Source organism: Haliaeetus albicilla, chromosome W (assembly GCF_947461875.1).
Source record: "Haliaeetus albicilla chromosome W, bHalAlb1.1, whole genome shotgun sequence".
Classification (NCBI taxonomy): domain Eukaryota; kingdom Metazoa; phylum Chordata; class Aves; order Accipitriformes; family Accipitridae; genus Haliaeetus; species Haliaeetus albicilla.
The window spans coordinates 3,247,721-3,266,204 of NC_091515.1; the positions used below are offsets into that span (position 1 = coordinate 3,247,721).

General features: G+C 38.6%; 1 protein-coding gene across 5 annotated transcripts in view; it reads left to right on the forward strand.

Annotated features, from left to right (window-relative positions):
- DYM (dymeclin) overlaps nt 1-18,484 on the forward strand; it is a 217,518-nt gene that overhangs the window by 7,154 nt on the left and 191,880 nt on the right. For 4 of the 5 annotated variants that reach the window (XM_069775295.1, XM_069775299.1, XM_069775296.1 and 1 more), the window contains exons 2-4: nt 6,406-6,583; nt 17,613-17,665; nt 18,346-18,439. In XM_069775295.1, coding sequence (XP_069631396.1) covers nt 6,444-6,583; nt 17,613-17,665; nt 18,346-18,439 — 287 coding nt within the window. In that variant the 5' untranslated portion in view covers nt 6,406-6,443. Of the gene's footprint in view, nt 1-105; nt 152-6,405; nt 6,584-17,612; nt 17,666-18,345; nt 18,440-18,484 lie in introns of all 5 variants that reach the window. The other variant, XM_069775297.1, reaches the window with a different exon arrangement.

Sequence of the window (18,484 nt, forward strand, 5' to 3'; positions counted from 1 at the left end):
GGCTGGGCAGCTCCCTTAGACCGCTAACTTGGGCGTGCTTTAGACCATTAACTCTGATCCTGCACGTGAATATATATCTGCAAGGTGTAACTTCATTTTTTTTAGACCGTTCTTTATCTGTGGATGTGATATCTGTTCATAAGTCTTGTAGGTATGTGTTGTGTATTTTACTTAGTCCACAAAGCATTTGATCCTTAGGTATAAATACTATTGTAATGTGCATAAGTAGACAATTCAAATATGTTGTGTGGACAGTAAAATACAAATATTGGAGCTGAACAACACCTACTGTTAATATATCTTCTGTGTCTTCTGTTGGTGGAGAATTATATATATATCGTGGTAGTCTCCTAACTGTGTGGGAAGTTTTATGTTAGGATTTTGTGGGACATTTTAATGTCTTATGGGTGAATGTCGTGGTTTAACACCAGCCAGCAACTAAGCACCACGCAGCCGCTCGCTCACTCCCCCCCATCCAGTGGGATCGGGGAGAAAATCGGGAAAAAGAAGTAAAACTCGTGGGTTGAGATAAGAACGGTTTAATAGAACAGAAAAGAAGAAACTAATAATGATAACACTAATAAAATGCCAACAGTAGTAATAAAAGGATTGGAATGTACAAATGATGCGCAGGGCAATTGCTCACCACCCGCCGACCGACACCCAGCCAGTCCCCGAGCGGCCATTCCCTGCCCCCACTTCCCAGTTCCTAAACTAGATGGGACGTCCCATGGTATGGAATACACCGTTGGCCAGTTTGGGTCAGGTGCCCTGGTTGTGTCCTGTGCCAACTTCTTGTGCCCTGGCTGGGCATGAGAAGCTGAAAAATCCTTGACTCTAGTCTAAACACTACTGAGCAACAACTGAAAACATCAGTGTTATCAACATTCTTCACATACTGAACTCAAAACATAGCACTGTACCAGCGACTGGGAAGACAGTTAACTATATCCCAGCTGAAACCAGGACAGTGAAAGATGGTCTGAAACACACAGTTCTTGGATGCGGATAGGAATCAGCCAAAAACCTCAGTGCAGCAGCTTTGCTAATACTTGAATAAGCAGTATTACATCTCATACGTTCTCATCTTTACAGTGATATTAGTTGCTTTGCTTGAAAGGAAAACAATGTCCATTTGTTTTAGTTCGTAAAGCAGCAAACTATAATGGTAACCAAAGTGCTGTTATATATGGGAATGAAATTTTGCTAGCTTTTCAAATGTGTAACAGCATCACTTAATTTATTTTCATATGGTTGTGTAAAAGACCCAACCTAGACACCAGATCTCAGATGGCATCCTAAAATTGTCTGCATGACTGTCTCAAATTCTTGCACGTTAAAGTACTTATTTAAAAAAAAAAGTATATATAATCTATATTACATGGGTTGTCTGCAGACTCAGCCAGACAATCATGGCAAGGATAGTTTTGGAAGAGGGAGCTGGCTATGCTGGATGGATTAGCAAAATGTCAGCATTGGCAATTAAGTTGTGAGACCAGTAGGAGATTTAATACTTAATGGAGCTATAATTACTTGTCTAAAATTATTTAAACAGAAGGCTTAGAGACCGTGACAAGTTTTTTTTTTTTCCAAGTTCAATAGTACCACATACTGTAGCTTGAGTTACACTTAAAGTGAGCTCAGACACGGCCTGTATGTATTGCTGAATTGCTTTTATCTTGAAGAGGAAAAATGATATTCTTGTAAACGTTGTTAATAATTAAAGTCTCTTAGAAGGGACAGTAAACTTGGGATTTATATCTACCCCTAGCTATTTGAGATTGGAATGAGTCCTGATGTGCAAAACAAACTCCTTTGTGTTTGCTCTGAAGCGTCTGCTTCTGCATTGTGGAGCCAAGTTCTGGGACTAAACAGATGTTGGGTTTAATAAAGCATGGCAATTGTAGACAAGGCTATGATTCTTTGGGGGTGTTCCCAGCTTATTTAGAAAGAAAGAGTTGTTGTTGGTAGATGTAATAATACTGTATTAAACTAAGTGACTTGCTGATAAATTGTATCTGTATTTTTTTGAGCAAATAATTAGATTAATTGCTTTTCAAGAGAAGACAACTTTTTTTTTTAATGAACCATGCATTTATTTAGTGTGTTTCAAGAAAAAAATTTTTAGATTTCATTGGTAATTTACTGCTGGGGATAGGATTGACTATTCTGGAGTCAGTGTACTTCGTATTACTTGGTGTTTCTTGTGGCTATCCCACTTCAGCATGTGAGGAAGCAGAATCTGTTTAACCTTGTGTTCAGAAGTGACTTTGGGATCCCCTGGAGCAGCAATTCTGTGCAGTGGGGGCTGTTATGAAAGTCAGGTTTAGGGAGAATCATGGTTAAGTGAGAATTAGATGCTATTTAAAAAATACTGTGGTAGTTGTGTTCCCGATACTGACCAACCTTTTATGTTGTCTGAAGACTTGAGCCTCTACTGCCTTAACCGGCATACAGTGTTAGAGACACAACAGTAGTGCCTCTTAATCAAAAGCAACTTGCAAATTTAAGTGGTTACATGTTTTATTTGAGTGATATTTTCAGCTAAAGGCAGCTGTTTCTAAAAGAAACATGTCTGCTATTTAATAGCATTTTTGAAAATGATTTAAGGTGGTGACTGGAATTTAATTTAGTATTATTTAATAGCATCTGTCTTGGAAATGTGTTGGAGGTCATGGGTAGCATGTAACCATCTAAGTTGTTGTTAAAATGCCAGGAAAGTAAATGTTGTTGGTTTTTTTTTTTGGTTTGGGTTTTTTGTTTGTTTGTTTTGTTTTTTGGTGTTTTTTTTTCAATTTTTAATTATTTTTAGGCATTTGTCCTGTAGGATATTCATGAACTCCAAAGGAAAGACCAGTTTCTTTTGTAACCTGATGGCTGGAGTTTCTCAGAAATGTCTGTTTTATTTAAAGCTGGGCCTACGGCTGTTTAGGTTGTAGGAGCTAAAGGTGCTCAGGCTGCATCGTAACGTCATCGCAGAGCACTTCATCAGGTTTTGAGATAGCATAAGTTCCTGACGGAAGGAGTTAGCTTTGTGACACCCGTTGTATGTTGTTTCTAAGTATGGTCATCTACAGTAAGTATCAGTAGAACTTGCTGAGATTTCGACTTTAGAGGAGTATAGTGAATATAATGTTCTTCGACGAAAAAAACCCCCCAACTTCCTGGAATATAACAGAGAGAGAAAAATCTGCACGTTTATTTGATGGCTCTAAGATTTGTTGGCTGACAAATTAGTGGAAGGCAAAGCTCGCAAAGTCCACAAACCTACTAACTAGCTCTACAAGTATTTGGAGCTCAAGCTAGCAACTGGATTTTTCTGACAGATCTCAATGGCTTGATGTTTATTTTATTTAGAGGAAGAAAAATAATTGGCTAGTGCCTTATTTTTCTGTCACTTTGAGAAAGTGCTGTGGAATAGAAAAATGTTCTCTGCAGTTTGGAAGGAGCCAGCCAGGCGCTAGGACACAGGGAGAGCTCGCAAAGGGTTCTAGCCAGCAACTCAACCTGTTGCTTCAGAGTATGGCTTTGGCCACAGAACTGGGCATGTTCTTGGGCAATGTGTATTTGACACTGACTCTGAAAATAGACAATAAATATTTTGCTAAAACTCACTTTTAAAGCGCTGTTTATTTTGGAGGATTTGTTTTAATGGAATTTAATCTACTGGGATACTGCAGGAAATCTGGAAAGTATGCAGACTCTTTCCAAGGTCTAGCTTGCAACCTGTTCACATCACTCTTGTATTGTTGGGGAAATGGGTTAAACTGGGGGGCTTTGAGAGCTGCAGCAAGCTATGAGAATAGCTTGTGAAATAGAGAAGAAAGCGGAGTTACTCACCGTGGGAGGATGGGCTAAGGATTTAGGGCACGGTCAGAGTGCTGCCATGGGGAACTCAAGAATTATAGGTTAAGGTGGAGGAATTTGAAGGCAGGGCTCCACCTGCCTCTTGTTTATCTTCTCCCTTGGGTGTTCATCTTGGAGCAAATGAGCTGCTCCTTACGTGAGCTGGAAAGCACGAGCAGAGGACGGGAACTTGAGGCACACACGGACTTAAGCTGTCTGTACTCCAAGAAATAAAGGTTTAAATGTATGACCTTTAAGTCATTTAAAGGTGCAAGGAAGGGACTTGAGCCAAAACATGGGTCCAGGGCCAAGAACATTGTTTTTGGCTTCTGCAGTAGTTGGGCTGCAGAGCTGAGATGTCCATGTACAAGCTGAACCTTGATTCTTCTCCTTCAAAGCTATGATCCAGTATTCTCGTATATTATGCAAACTGGTTTCTCTTCTACTTTATTCTCTAGCTTTAGTATTCATTGGCTTTATTTCAAAGGTAGTGTACACTGAGTCTTGGGCTTTTTTCTTTGAAGCCGCAAAATTTGTATTCAAGTAAGATGCATTCGTTCTGTTCTGTGAGTAAACATTCCACCAAAGTTCTGGAAGCCCTCTTAAATGAATTACATTTTATAATCCTTTAATGCTTCTCCACAGAATTCCCTGGCACAAACTTCCTCTTTTGCTCCTAGGCCACTTTTAAATTTCTCTTCCTGCAGGTACCCCATGACAAAAATGCCTTCTGCAAATGGTGCAGACAGTGTCTTCAGAGCTTTTTGCTAAATGAGACATACTTGAGGTTATAAGGTTTTTATATCTCCCTCCCCTTTGGTCAGATGTCAAGGGAGGTGGTAGAAACCAAACTGCCTCATAAAAATAGAGCTCCCTGGGTGCATGATGGCAGCGTTACAGCGGTGGAGTTGTTATAAGAGCAGATGTACTGAGTCAGTGTAAAGTTTCATCTCGCTGTATTCTGTCTCCTACACCAGCTAATACTGATGGTGGAGGATGGAGTACTAGAATGGAGGGAGGGAGTGTGGACTGGTATTTTCCCAGCCTGTAGTGTCCCCTGCAAACAAAATTTAGAAAATAATGAACATTTTCCTCATTTTTGTAGGATATATCAACTTTTAAAGATGTCTTTATTACTTAATAGTATCCTATATTCTACTCTCCATCTGTGCCGGCATTTTGTTGTTTATGAAATATTTGGTTACTGTGCATTCGCTCTAAATCTCAAATATAAGTTCTTCAGATTGCAGCTTTTCGTTGAATCTCTTGGTTTCTTTTTAGTAAGTTTTCCTCATTTTCATACTGTTCTTTATTAATATTAACTGCTACTAGAATGGTCTTTTCTGGAAGTACCTGCTTCTGCAAAGATGATGAGTCTAAGAGAATTGGTACTGGAGTGATTCTTGAAACAGATCCTGTATCTTTGTTGAGACCAAGGGAAGAGTTGCTGCTGGATAGTAGCTTACATCTTCTAGTATAGCTGTCCCTGTTCTTATGTCTTATGCCAGCTCAGGATTGAGTATTTAGGTTACGCAGTAATACATTGCACAGCGCTTTTATCTTAGTGGGCATGTTTTTTTAAATATAAACTTTTAAAGCTATTAGTCACAGTTATTTCTTCTCAAAAGATGGAAGAGTATTGAAGCTGATGTCCTGGAAAGACGTAAGATGCTTAGGAGCATCCCTAGCAAGTAGTTAATAGCATCATGGTGGATTTTCCTTTAAATTGTTTATAAAGGTGAGAAGTGCTGATAACCAGCATGGGGAATTGAAATCTCATTCTATGCACAGATCAAGTACAACATGGCTAGTCATGAAAAGAGGTTTTGGAGTGCATCTCTACCAACTTCTGTGGTGTTGCTTCAAAAAGCGGTTGTGTTTCTGATGTGTTAATTTTTTAGCTTTTCCCCCCTTGAAGCAGTTGATTGGAACCAACCCATTATTTTACAAAGATCAGGAGGTTCATGTATGGTCAGTAGTACCTTTCGTCATTTGATTCAGGGTAACTGTGCAGTATGATAACACCTGTGCTTACTCTTCCAAGGTGGGAGCTTTCAAGGCGTAGATCATTGATGGCACGCAGGAATTAGCTGCACGATGGACTCACTTTCTTGACAATAGGAGTAATTTTCTATCTATGCATATTCAGTTGGAAAATATATCTCTGAATAGCTTGTCAGTTTGACACCTCTGTTTAAACTGTGAGTTCCTTGCAGTTTTCCCCACTGGTAGCAGCCTTGATATTGATCCAACTGTGACACTGTGTTCTTGCCGAGTGTAACTTATGAAAATCCAAGTGAGATGATGACTGAGGTATATAGCACAGTAATTTTAACTTCCTTCGATGAAGATGTTATTGTCTTAAGTTTGTTGGAAGAAAGATTTTTTTTTTTTTAATATCTTCCTATGCGCCTGTTTTCTACATTTCAGTAATTGCTCAAAGTAGTGAACTAAAGCTTTACCGATAGCTAATTTAGGGTCTGTATATTCCTTATTTGTACAAAAAACTTTAAATGTTTCTCTCTTCTTGTTTTTTTTTTTTTTTTTCCTTCCTTGAAGAAATGAAAATTTAGAAAGGGATTTGCCAAATAAAGAAGATGGGAGCAAATAGCAGCAGCATCAGTGAGCTTCCAGAAAATGAGTACTTAAAAAAATTATCGGGAGCAGAGCCCATCTCCGAGAATGATCCGTTCTGGAATCAGCTGCTGTCTTTTAGCTTTACCACTCCAACAAACAGGTAAGAGGGAACTAAACTTTGACCAATATGTTTATGGAAGTGACAAGTCTGAAAGCAAAATGAGTGGTTACATTAATTATTCCTGTTTTAGGTAGCAGAGGAATAAATGCCTCTGTAAAATGGACTGTTGTTTCTAATTTTGGAAGCTCTTTCCACCACCTCTTCCATTCCTTTGGGTTCCTTTCTTCTTCATAATAGGTGTAATTGCTATTCATTCTCCTGGTAGCTGGGAAAGATCAGAAGGAGGGTCTGTAGTGTTGGGAGGGAGCTTTTCTTTTTTTCATTTGGTTGTTTTTTTGGTGGTTGTTTTGGGGTGCTTTTTTTTTTTTCTTTGAGAAAGCCTCTGGTGTCTCTGGAGTTGCTGAAGACTCCAACGTGTGATGTTTCCTCTCAACTTACAGTGAATTGTACATCTTCCATGACTTAATTGTATATTAGCAGTTCTGTTTCTTAGTCTGGTGCTTTCCGCCCCCCCCCTTTTTACGTTTTAAAAAGGGGCTTGGCACGATGTCTCCATAAAAATATTTTCTAAATATCTAAAATTCAAGTTTTGCATGTCTTTTCACCCTAGCAAGAGGTGTAGACATAAACAGAATTAATATTTTTGAGAGGATCCGTAGCACTTCTCCAGAAGTACAGAACATAAGTCCTTGTGACTTCTGCTAACCCAAGTCCATTGCTAAATTCATTGGCTGGTGTGTGGATTATCAGTCTTACAAGAACAATCGGGTATTACTTAATACTTTCAAGTGTTACTTAAACTGTTTATACAGTTTACAGTGTGACCCGATACTTTTTTGTCAGGTGAATGTGTTATTTACCCCCTTTATTATCAGCAGTGTTTCCTTGCAAAGGACCTAGCTTTTTCATAAAGGGTCGTAACAGACTACGTCTAAACACTTGTGTAACAGGTTTAAATAGGCCACAATGTGTTACTGCTAAAATTGGGAACACTTCTAATCTTTATTAAATTGGAAATGTGTTTGAGAGCTGTTCTGGCCAATTAATTTTATTGTCATCTTTCAATTTTTTTTTTTGTTTGTTAAAACAGAGCTCCTCTCAAAATGAATGGTAGTCAAAGGGTTGTTTTTTTGGTTTTTTTTTTTCAGAAGGTGAAAAAATAGTTCAGATTTATGACTACTCTGAGCTGTGGAACCTTGAATATAAATTAGTGATTGAATGAAGAATGGAATACAATTTCTAGTGAGATATAGTTTACTTGTTACATGATTTACCTCTCTGCTGTGTCTTGTGCACAGTAGATTCTGAAAGGCAAAGAGACATGTTTATTTTCATAACAATTAGGAGGAGATCTGGTACATAATCTGTCTCATACTAGAGTGCCTGTGAGTAAGTGAAAGTTCAGACGACTGGAGGGAAAATGTTTAAGGTAGAGAGCTGGGAGACATTTTCTAGGCATTATTTTTGTAAAGAGTGAGGAGGAGGAAGGATTTTGGCTTCTGCATGGAGAGAATAGCTAGAGCGTAGCAAGAAGGTACAGTGTTGTGAAGGGTTGTAAATCTTGTAAAGAGTGGTACGTAATTGGCAGTAGGTGAGGGAGCAGGCATGTTTTCTCTAAGATCCCTGAAGGTGCAAGAATTGTTTACAGTCTACCCATGACTAACAAGATGGACAATATTCTAAGTTGTCATATAATACTGCATTGTTTGTTTTGTTTGTTTTTTTTTAAGTGGGAAATAGTTATATATAAAACCACAGCAATCTCTTTCAGTTGTTCTACTGCTCCTCCCTCCCTCACCAAAGTAAAGTTTTTCATAATTTGCTTTGCAGCTTTTTTGTGCCTATTTCATGGAGTCAGATCCAGTGCAGAGTAAGTTTGCTTAAAAAAACAAACCAAAACAAAAACACCAACCAAACAAAAAAACCCAAATAAGAAACATAATTAAAAAAACAAGCAAACAAAAAAACTGATCCAAAAGCAGGTTGAAAGTTTAATTAGCTGAACACCAGATGGTGCTCTTGCCTGGCAGCTAGAAGAGAAATATTTTTAGCGGCATCTTTTGTGCAGCTTAATAATTGGAAGGAAACAGAAATTTCCCATTAAGTTGCATCTACCTGAAAACCATTTGACAAATGATGTCAGATGATGTTGGCTGCACAGCACCCTCAGCCATTGTCTAAATCAGATAACCTTGCCTGCAGGAACAGAACAATAGAGGTCAATGTTCATTTCTGAGATTGAAAGCTTGCGAAATATCAAGTTAACTCTGTTTTGTTTTAATGAGGCTTGAATGTGGGTAATACTTTTGACAGGAGCAAGATGCTAGTTTCTGACTGTTGTGGAAAGGAGCCAGTTTTCACCTGTCAAACAGGACAGAATTTTAAAGTTTTCTTGTCTTTTCAAATTATTCTTTTTTCCAGTTGTCTGTTGCAAAATTAATGACTGTTTGCAAGTGTTATTGGGAGCCATATAAATGGGGTGTGTGTTGTTTTTCGTGGAGGTAATTGATGGTACTCTAGAGTAAAAGAACTGTCCTACTTCCTCAGATTTTTGCAAAGATGGGACTGATGTGATCCCCAGGGAGAAGAGGGTTGTATTCTCTGGGTGCTGCTTTGGACATACTTCTGTTCTACATACAGCAGTACTATAGGGAAGGAGGAGGAGAAAAACATAAAAGGAGAAGGTAGTAGGAAAATGCATGGTAGTAGGAAAAGCACCCACCCATCCAACCAACAACAAAAAAACCCCAACCAAAAACCAGCAACACACAGGAGGTGGTGGGGCTGGGGTAGATTGCCTCCTTTCAGCGACAGATGCCTGACATTCACCTTGTTGTCATGAAACCTTGCCCATAGCAAGGAACCAGTATCTGCAAGGAAGGCAAAGGGTACTTTTGATACTTTTGAGGGAAATTTGAATCTGTATGTGTAAGTAAAGTTTGTGGGGTTCTTAAAACTTTTCTGTGCATGCTTTCTCTCTAGTGATGATTATGTGAATAGTGCTTTGCTTTACAGAAGCTGTTCCAGATTAGTCCAGGTACTGCTGATCGTAGCTGCCAAAGGGAGATCTTTTAGGCTGCCAAACAGAGTTGGATCTTCTGAGGAACAACAGTCTTTTAATCCCCCAAATGAGAAGCTCAGGGCCTTGGCTTCAGAGTTGGTGAATTACTGGCTTCCTAATCTGAGAAAGATGAAGGTGTGATACCATATCTGATTTTTTTTAATGGTATTGCTTTGTTTACTTTTCTCTTTGTCTTCATTTTCTTATGCTTTGCTTTTCTCAGCACTTTGTGTTCATTTCTTTCTTTGTCATTGTTTTGCTTTTCTCCTGTTCTCATTTCAGTTTGGTTGATCTCTTTCTCCATTCATCAATTTCTCATCTTCCCGGTTGTCTCTTTTGCTTTCTCTCCCCACTCCTACCTGATTGTACATGTTAATCTCTCTTTGTGTGGTTCTGTGTATAGTTCTTTAGCATTGCTTATTTACTCAGCCATGTCTTTACTGGGTTTATTTTTTCAGTCCAGTTAACTTTTTCATCTGTTTCTGTGAAGAACACAAGGTAGTTTGCAGGGGGGAATAAAGTTTGCCAAATACCAGTGTTACTGACTGCAACGTTGCTGTGTCTCTGTCAGCAATACTGATGCAAGATACTCAAGCCCTTTCACTATCCCTTCCAGTGTTTATTTGGGTCTGCTGTGGGTTTAATCAGGAACTAATCTGTCTGAAAAACAACACGGCAAAAAAGTGTTTATTTTTTCAGCCAAGTTAATTCCCTCGAGTGATTGATAGCATGGCACCACAGAACAATTCTGGCACAATGAGGGATTGATTTTTGGGGCATAGCAGGCTGTTGGGCTAAAAGGTGGCATTGCTTAAATCTGATGTGCTATCCAGAAATGAATGCGAAAGCATGTGGTCAAAGCAGAGCTGGCTGCTGGGAGTGTAATATTGTGCTTTTCTGGGCTGTTTGTTCTTCCTGTCATAATGTTGATTTTCTTAATAGCTAAGCAAGCATTAAGAGGGGATATGAAGTGGGAGTAATTCTGGTCTGTGCATTCACAAACCCTGATTATGAATCAGCTGTCAGTAATGAGAAATGAGCTGATGGTGAATCCCTGCTCATTGCCTGTGACTTCCCTGGCATGAGTGATAGTAACAGCCAGAGCAAGTCTTGGGTACTTGGCAGGTAAAGCCACTGGGGCCTTGCACAATTTAGGAGTGGTAGGAGATAAGTGATGTATGCCTAAGTGATAGTAAAAGGAAAAGCTGCTCTTCCGTAAAGCAGGTCATGGATGCTAGGCAGATAAAATCCCCTTGGGCTACAGAAGTGTCTGCCAAGAAATTTCTAGTTTCAGCCATTAGGAAGTACTTGGTAGTCTAAATTCACACTCCTGCATATTCTCTTTTTTCTTCACAGATCCTTATTTGTTGCATAGAATGGACTCACGGGAGCTGAATTAAAATTGTGTAAAACGTCTTAAATCTGCCACTTCCTACGTTTAAAGTGGCTGACTTATCAATCTGAATAATGTTTGGATATTGGAAAAAAAATATGGCTTTTCTGGATGACTTTTTTAGTTATTGTTACGAGCAAGAGCTGTAAGGTTTACTTTGGAGTCTTAGCTCTCAGTTTAGGCAGACCTTTGTGTTTGTCTGGCTCTCCTACGAGTTGCTACCAAGAATGCAACCTCCTCCTTAGTGGTGGGTATTAGTTACGATTCTTTCCTGATGGAAAACTTAAAGCAGAGTTAACTAACACAGAACTTGCTGAAAATCATGTGCTTAATATTTACTGTTCTGCTTTGTTCCTTCCCCAGAGTTTTTAATGAGTGGCTGGTTCAAGAATAGTGTGCATGAGCCTTTAATGGAAAGACATAAAAATGAGCAACTTTTATGTTGCCTTAATGTGGTACATTTTTTAAATTGGTACAATAAATTATATGCAGCTTTTTATTCTTTGACGTCTTTCCTCCAACTAGTCCATTAAAGTCAGCATTCCCACAGTATGAATTTACTGAATGGGCTGATTCTTCTGTTTTGTATTCGATGGCAAGGAAAAAAGCTTTACTTAGAGGAAAAAAACTGTCAGGAAAGCTGCTCCCCCTTTTTTTTTTTTTTCCTACCCCTCTTTTAGAGGGGGTAGTTGTCTGCTATGGTTTGGGTCTTATTATGATAAGGGTAGGTGTCACGGTATGGGTGTGTTTATAGTTACAGTTTGTGTGCAGAATACTTTCTCTTGCCATGTTGAGATATTTTAACAGCAGTCACTGCCACTTTGAAACCTCTTAGATTGTGATGCCTCTAAATAAAAGCAGATAAAACCATGTTCTTCAAAGATGACTGCTGTCAGGAAGCGACTTTCTCTGTCTTTTATTAATTATGGTTTTGCTGAAGTCTGTGGGACTGATTGTTAGCAAATTTAAAGTAAGGCAACTGAATTCAACCACTCTAAAATAACTCCACTGATTTTTGATTTTTTTTTTTTTTTTTTTTTTTTTTTTAAAATAACTACTTGCCCCCCCCTCTTTGTGGAAGTAATGTTTTTTTACAATATATGCCAGAGTAGCTGACCATAGAATCCGTCTTTCTGGTAGTATGAAGCCAGCTATGAAAATCTGCAGTCAATGAAAACTATGAAATCTTTTTGAGCAATAGTCTGCTTAATTTACCATTCTTCCTTACCTCTAGTGAAAAGATGCTTTCTTACAGAAAACTAACTTGCTGATGAAGAAACTCCTTGTACTATGATCAGTAACTACAAAGTGATTAAATCCCAACAACATAAAAAAACTTGACATAAGATCAATTATGAAATGATGGAAGAGCAATTTCAGGAAGACAAAACAAATTTTTATTGTCTAAATACTGTTTCAATATTTTGTTTTACTTGGTCAGTAATCATTGCCTATACATATGATAGATAACTCATAATTTTCACTCTTCCTTGTGAAATAAGAAGAGGCAATTTTGGCTTGTTAGTATTCCCATATGTTTTAGTGAGTGTGTGTGCATCGAATTCCCAAATGGCATTTTTTATGATAGTACAGGTTTGAGGGATTGAACTTTTGTATCAGGAAAAGGAGGTGACCTCTAGTATCAGAGAGGCAGTATTTGAGCTTGCAAGTTTGAACTTAATTTTGATTTTTTTCCCTCCTCTTCCTAGTACGGTGTCCTTATGTGACATAGGGGTGTAGTGGTTGTGCTGTTGTCTTTCCTACAGAAGCTCATTACCCTTGATTACTTTTTACTTCCATCGCTGATGTGTGATACCTGGTGTCACACAGACGCTTCCTGTGTATAGACGAGTTTGTAGTGACAATTTGTATGCAAAATATGCTTGCTGTGTTGAGGTGTTACAAGACAAAAATCACTGCCACTGTAAAACCTTTCCTGTTTTGGTACCTTTAAAATAAAACAAGATAAAACCATTTTCTTTAAAGAAGTCTGTGCTGTCAGGAAGCAAATTTCACTATTACTATTAATTTTAATTTTGCTGAAGTCTGTGGGCCTACCCTGTACGTAAAAAACGAAGTAAAATTAATTTCTTGCTTTTATAAAGGACTTTGAAAATGCTGGCCACCAGATCACAGGATGAGGCAGGAATTCCTGTGAAGCCTGAAACTTTTTCCTAAAATGTGTGGGAAGCAATCCTGCACCTCACATGTTTGCTTGGATCTAAATGATCCAGTCAAGTCTGTGTGGTTAAGTATAATTTTCTTTGAATCCTGAGTGTTTCCTGGCTGTGCTCACAACCTGTTTGAATCCCCACACCAGGTGATACCTTTTGCTGATGCCTCGGAAAATTGTAAACTGGTAAATATGATTGGGATATGTACTACTTTCCCAAAACCAGATGGTTTAGTTCAGGTAGTGCCAGTTGAATATATAATTACATGTACAAACTCACCCAGGTCACTGTGATTGTGATACTAAAGATCCGTGGCCTGAAGATGGTGTTTGTTGCTGTGTGCATGTGAACATCTTCTAAAGTGGTGTCTTCTCCATGGCAGGGCTTACTGGATGTTACTGGGCTGCCTGGGTTTCTCCTAGTGATGCTCAGCAGTGCCATCAAGCAGCAGGAAGAGTTTACTTACCTTGCTGCTTGTTTATTGCTAGAAACTGATAATCTTGTTGAGAATGTACTAATGGTTCTCATAGACCAGAGGGTATTTTACCCCTCCATCCCAAATGAATCTCTCTTCTGTTTTTACATGTTCTAGGAAACACTGTCTTTCAGGAGCTTCTTTTCCAATCTGAAAAAGTGTAATTTTTATTTTCCCAGTTCTCGGTAGACAAAATTGCAGAGTGGAGAATGTGTGGGATCTTTTCCTTTTCTTTTCTGAAAGGTTGTTTTCTCCTGGATCCTCCCATAGGTACTTTGTTAAAATTAAACGTAATGTGTTGAAAGGGATCAGTTTAAATGCATTTTAGACTTTTTTTTTTGTGTCCCAAATGGTAAGCTCCTAAAATCTCTCTCTCTCTGTGTGTGTGTGTGCGCGTGTGTATACACACCTAGATTTGGCAACAAGGCAGCCTGTATTCCTTGGGTCACGGTTTTCAGAGAGAATTAGAACTTTTATTTGTGATCAGTGCAGTGAAGGAGCTTCACTCTGTCAGTGCTTGCTCTTGTTGCTAGTGCTGAAAAACAGTTTGAATACTACCAGTGCCGCTCTATGGATTAATGAAAGGACGGATGTTTTAGTGTGAGGTTTCCATTTTTATATTAATTCATTAACCAAATGTCATTTTCACAGGGATTATAGAGCAAACTCAATACCATAGCTGGTTGTAGCATTTCTTTTGTGCCACCTTATGAATCTTGACTCTGGCATTTTCTGCCAAAGTGTTATTATAATGTATCTCCTGTCTTCACAGCACAAAAAAATAGGCAGATGGCTTTTTCCACATCTCTCACTTTTCTTTCCTGCCCAAGTTAAGGAAAGAAAGCCACTGCTAAGCTTTGCCCCAGGTACCTGGAAATGGGCTGCTATTTTTTGTATCCCCCCACTATACCCTGTCTATGAATCCATCCTTGGGATGTAGCAGTAGTATTACTTCTCTTGAGTGTAAGAACACCATTTCACTGGTGGGGGGGGTGTGTGTGTTTTGGGGTGATATTCTGCTGTAGTTCCTTCTCGCTAGGTGTTTCTGTTGCGTGAACTGAAATTTTGCAGATGTTGCCTCGTCCTGAGGATGGCAAAATTCAATTCTGTATTCTTGTTGTATGAATACAGGGGAGTGGGCTGTAGTTAGTTTTTAAGCATTAAACTTTGTTTTGGTGGGAAAAAGAATGACTTGAGCGTTGAAAGCTTTGCTGAACATCTGAAGGTCTTGCTTGGTTTGCCACTGTTTTTGATCCTGGCAACTTGTAGAAATTAGGTAACTCTGTGGAATTTGTTTGAGGACTTTGTGTGGTTTTTATAACTCGAAAGGAAGAACCCCCCCCACCCCCCAAAAAAACCCCCAAACCCTGTAAGAATGCTTTAAAACCTAACTGCTTAGAAATTAGGGGAAAAATTAACCAGAATTAAAAGCTGTATGTCTACATTTATAGTTTAAATCCTGGAGCAATTACAGTAATCACTTGATCTGTATTATAGAAGTCCCCAGCATCTTTGGATAGTGGGAGGTGGGTCACGTTGTGTTGGGTTACGATTATTTAGTACCTAAGAACTCTCTAGTCAATTGGTGTCCAATATTTGCAGGAAAGAATACATCCTCATTGCAAGCAGTCAGCTGGACAAGTTTAGAAGTTGGGGGTTTTTTTGGTTTGTGGTTTTCTTTTTTGTTTGTTTTTTTAAAGTGCAAAAAGTCCTTGTCTCGTATAGAACTAGAAAACTGCGTTGTCTGTAGTTGCTGGCGGGGTGTTCTAGCTTTATACCATTTGTTTTTAATTACTCTGCATGTTTTTAGCACTGAAACAAGAGACCACCTTTGAGACGAAGTCTAACATTTTTAAAGTATATATGAAAGTGTGAGTTTGTTCTTTCTGAAACTTACGTTGCAAAGCAATTTATGGGGGAGGAAAGAATGCTGATACTTTATCTAAAAAAGCCAATCTGCATAATCTGAAGTTGTCTTAGGATATTCAGCTGTAGGTGAAGAGCTGTCTCTGCTGTCAGCTCACTGCACAGTAAATTAGTCTGATATACAGGAAAATTTGCAGGCATCTTAAAACTTAATTTGTTTGATGTGTCTATCTTGAAGCATTTCCTACTGAAAAGTTTTGGAGGAATTGTTTTGGCTGCTGTTTCTACCAATATCCTTACCTCCTCTTCTAGTCCTAAGGAGTTTGAGCACAGCTCAGACAAACTCAACAGCTTCCAAGAGCATGGCTCCACATGAGTTTTCAGCAGTGGAGCTGCTTTAGGGACTTCCCACACAGCACCACAGTTAGTCTCAGGTTGATGCAACAGTTGTTAGGACTGTGCTGTAAAATGGATTACCATCTAAATTGAAGAACAGAAAGGAGGGGCACTGTTTCCCCCACTGCTGCATTTTAGAAGCTCACTGGCAGAGTTGTAGGTAGTTGCCAAGAGCACGTGGGACAGAGAGAGAGTGCATGTGGTTCCATGCCCTTTTTGTCTTCAGTCTCTGATGTTGTTATATAAATCAGGTTACTCATCAGAAAATTTAATGCTTAGGAAGCAACAGCAACTTTGGGAATCTAATTATGGTAGTATTAAGTTTTCCAATATCTTTATGTGAGAGGAGTGCTTGAATGGAGGCCATACCACTGACTTTTACAGTCTTAGTTACTATTCAGGTTTCATTACATTGCTACTTTCCTATTTATTCTGTGGATGGTGATTTTCATACCTTTAATTACAAGGATGTAGCTGCATGAGCTCTGAAATTGTTCAGCCTATATTACATAGTATGTTATGTCTGCAAGCATTGAATTGGTTTTTTTGACTGGCTTTTAATCTTCTCCGATATCCTGAGCAGTAGGGCCTGTAGTGATAGGACAAGGGATAATGGTTTTAAACTAAAGGAGAATAGATTTAGGCTAGATGTAAAGAGGAGATTTTTTACGATGAGAGTGGTGAAACACTGGAACAGGTTGCCCTTTAGGTGTTAATATTGGGACACCTTCATACTGCTTAATGTGGCATTGGACACAATATCTGATTATTATTTGTCTTTTTTTTTTCCCCCATCTGTTCAGGAAAAATATACTTCCCATGTATTCTTCTGTTTTGTTTTCAAGGATCAGTTACTCTATACTGGTAGGTTTGTAGCGACAGAAGTATATAAATGTCTTTTGATGCAGCTGGTGTTTACTTTCAGCGGTTGTTGGAAGGTTCTGCTTTAGTGCTTTATTGTTTTCAGCTGATGGTTTTCATTGAGGCATACCAACAGGCAGCTAATGAAGTTATGAAAAATTTGGTATATCTGGTGTGATTGTTGCATTAATAAAACAACATTACTTAAAGGAAAGTGGTGCTTAGGTTGAGGTTAAATGTCGGTTTGAGGACTCTTTAATTTATGCTTTTTAAAAAGGTGTTACTTCATATGGTAGTTTGTGTCAAAAATGAAGCTCTTTCTGTAGGCTGCCGTTGTATGTGTATTTTCAGTGGCATCAAGCTAAGCATGGCGGTATTGAAGCCACAAAGGTGATAGTAACACAAATGATGTAGTGACATCATTTCACCTTGACAAACAATTCACTTTGCAATATTAGTGTCCTGTTTTATTGTCACTGTACTTCAAATGCATGTTTTACTGCCTGACGCTAGGATGACCGAGCACTGGAATGGGTTGCTCAGAGAGATGGTGGAGTCTTTGTCCTTGGAGATACTCAGAAGCCACCTGGACGTGGTCCTGGGCAACTGGCTCTAGTGGCCCTGCTTGAGCAGGGATGTTGGACAAGATGACCTCCAGAGGTCCCTTCTCACCTCAACCACTCTGTGCTTCTGTGGTATCTATGTAAAGCAGCTAATGGACTGGTAAAATTAAGTGCTTCATAGAAATATTTTACTACTGTTTTGTAAAGAGTTTTCACTTCAAGTACAGGGACCTAATTGCTTGTGTAACCATTTTTTATTTTCTTTTCCCCCTCCCCTAGTGCTGACTTAAAGCTCTTGGAAGAAGCCACAATCTCAGTCTGCAAGTCTTTAGGTGAGAAATTGTGACATCTTAACTTTTTTCCATGTGCTTTATCAGAAGAATTAAGAAACAGCATACATGTGCACATCCATGTCTTTAGTATACTTAACTCTACTTGTATGTGTTCCACTAGTAAGATTAGTGTAAAGAGTGTGTTTATATATATCCTGGACTTCTAGAAACTTCCATTGTTAACTGTTTTATAGAACTGGAAATGACTGAAAGGTTTAAAACAAATAACTTGATCCTCACTACCTCTTTTTCCTTCTGCACTCTAAGCTGATCAGTAAGGGGAAAGAATTTATCAGAGGATGTAAGGAAGGGATAATGTAAATGTGATCAACAATTTTTCAAGAAGGTAAAAACTAGTTGTGAAAACCTGCCTAGGTTTCTGACAGGTGACTGTTGTGCTGTAGACAACTCTTGGAAAGGAAGAAGTAGTAAGAGCTCCACATTTGGGATATTTTAAATCTAGGATGAAAAGTATTGTTTAGAGAACAATTACAGAGTAGTAAAGCATGTACTGGAAAAATCTTAAAAGAAGAACAAAGCTGTACAGAAAAGTGGACATACTGTGCTTTACGTAGAAATATTTAAGACATTGAAATTTGGTTTCATTCTATGTATTGTTTGAACTAAATAGTGACAACTTATGTGTGCTATATAATTGTGTCTTATTTTTCCTCATCTAGTTGAGAAGAATCCTCGAACAGGAAACCTTGGGTCATTGATTAAAGTCTTTCTTTCTAGAACCAAAGAGTTAAAAATTTCAGCAGAATGTCAGAAGTAAGTACCTGGAAAAAAGCTGTGTGCGCCATTTCAGTTTTTAAA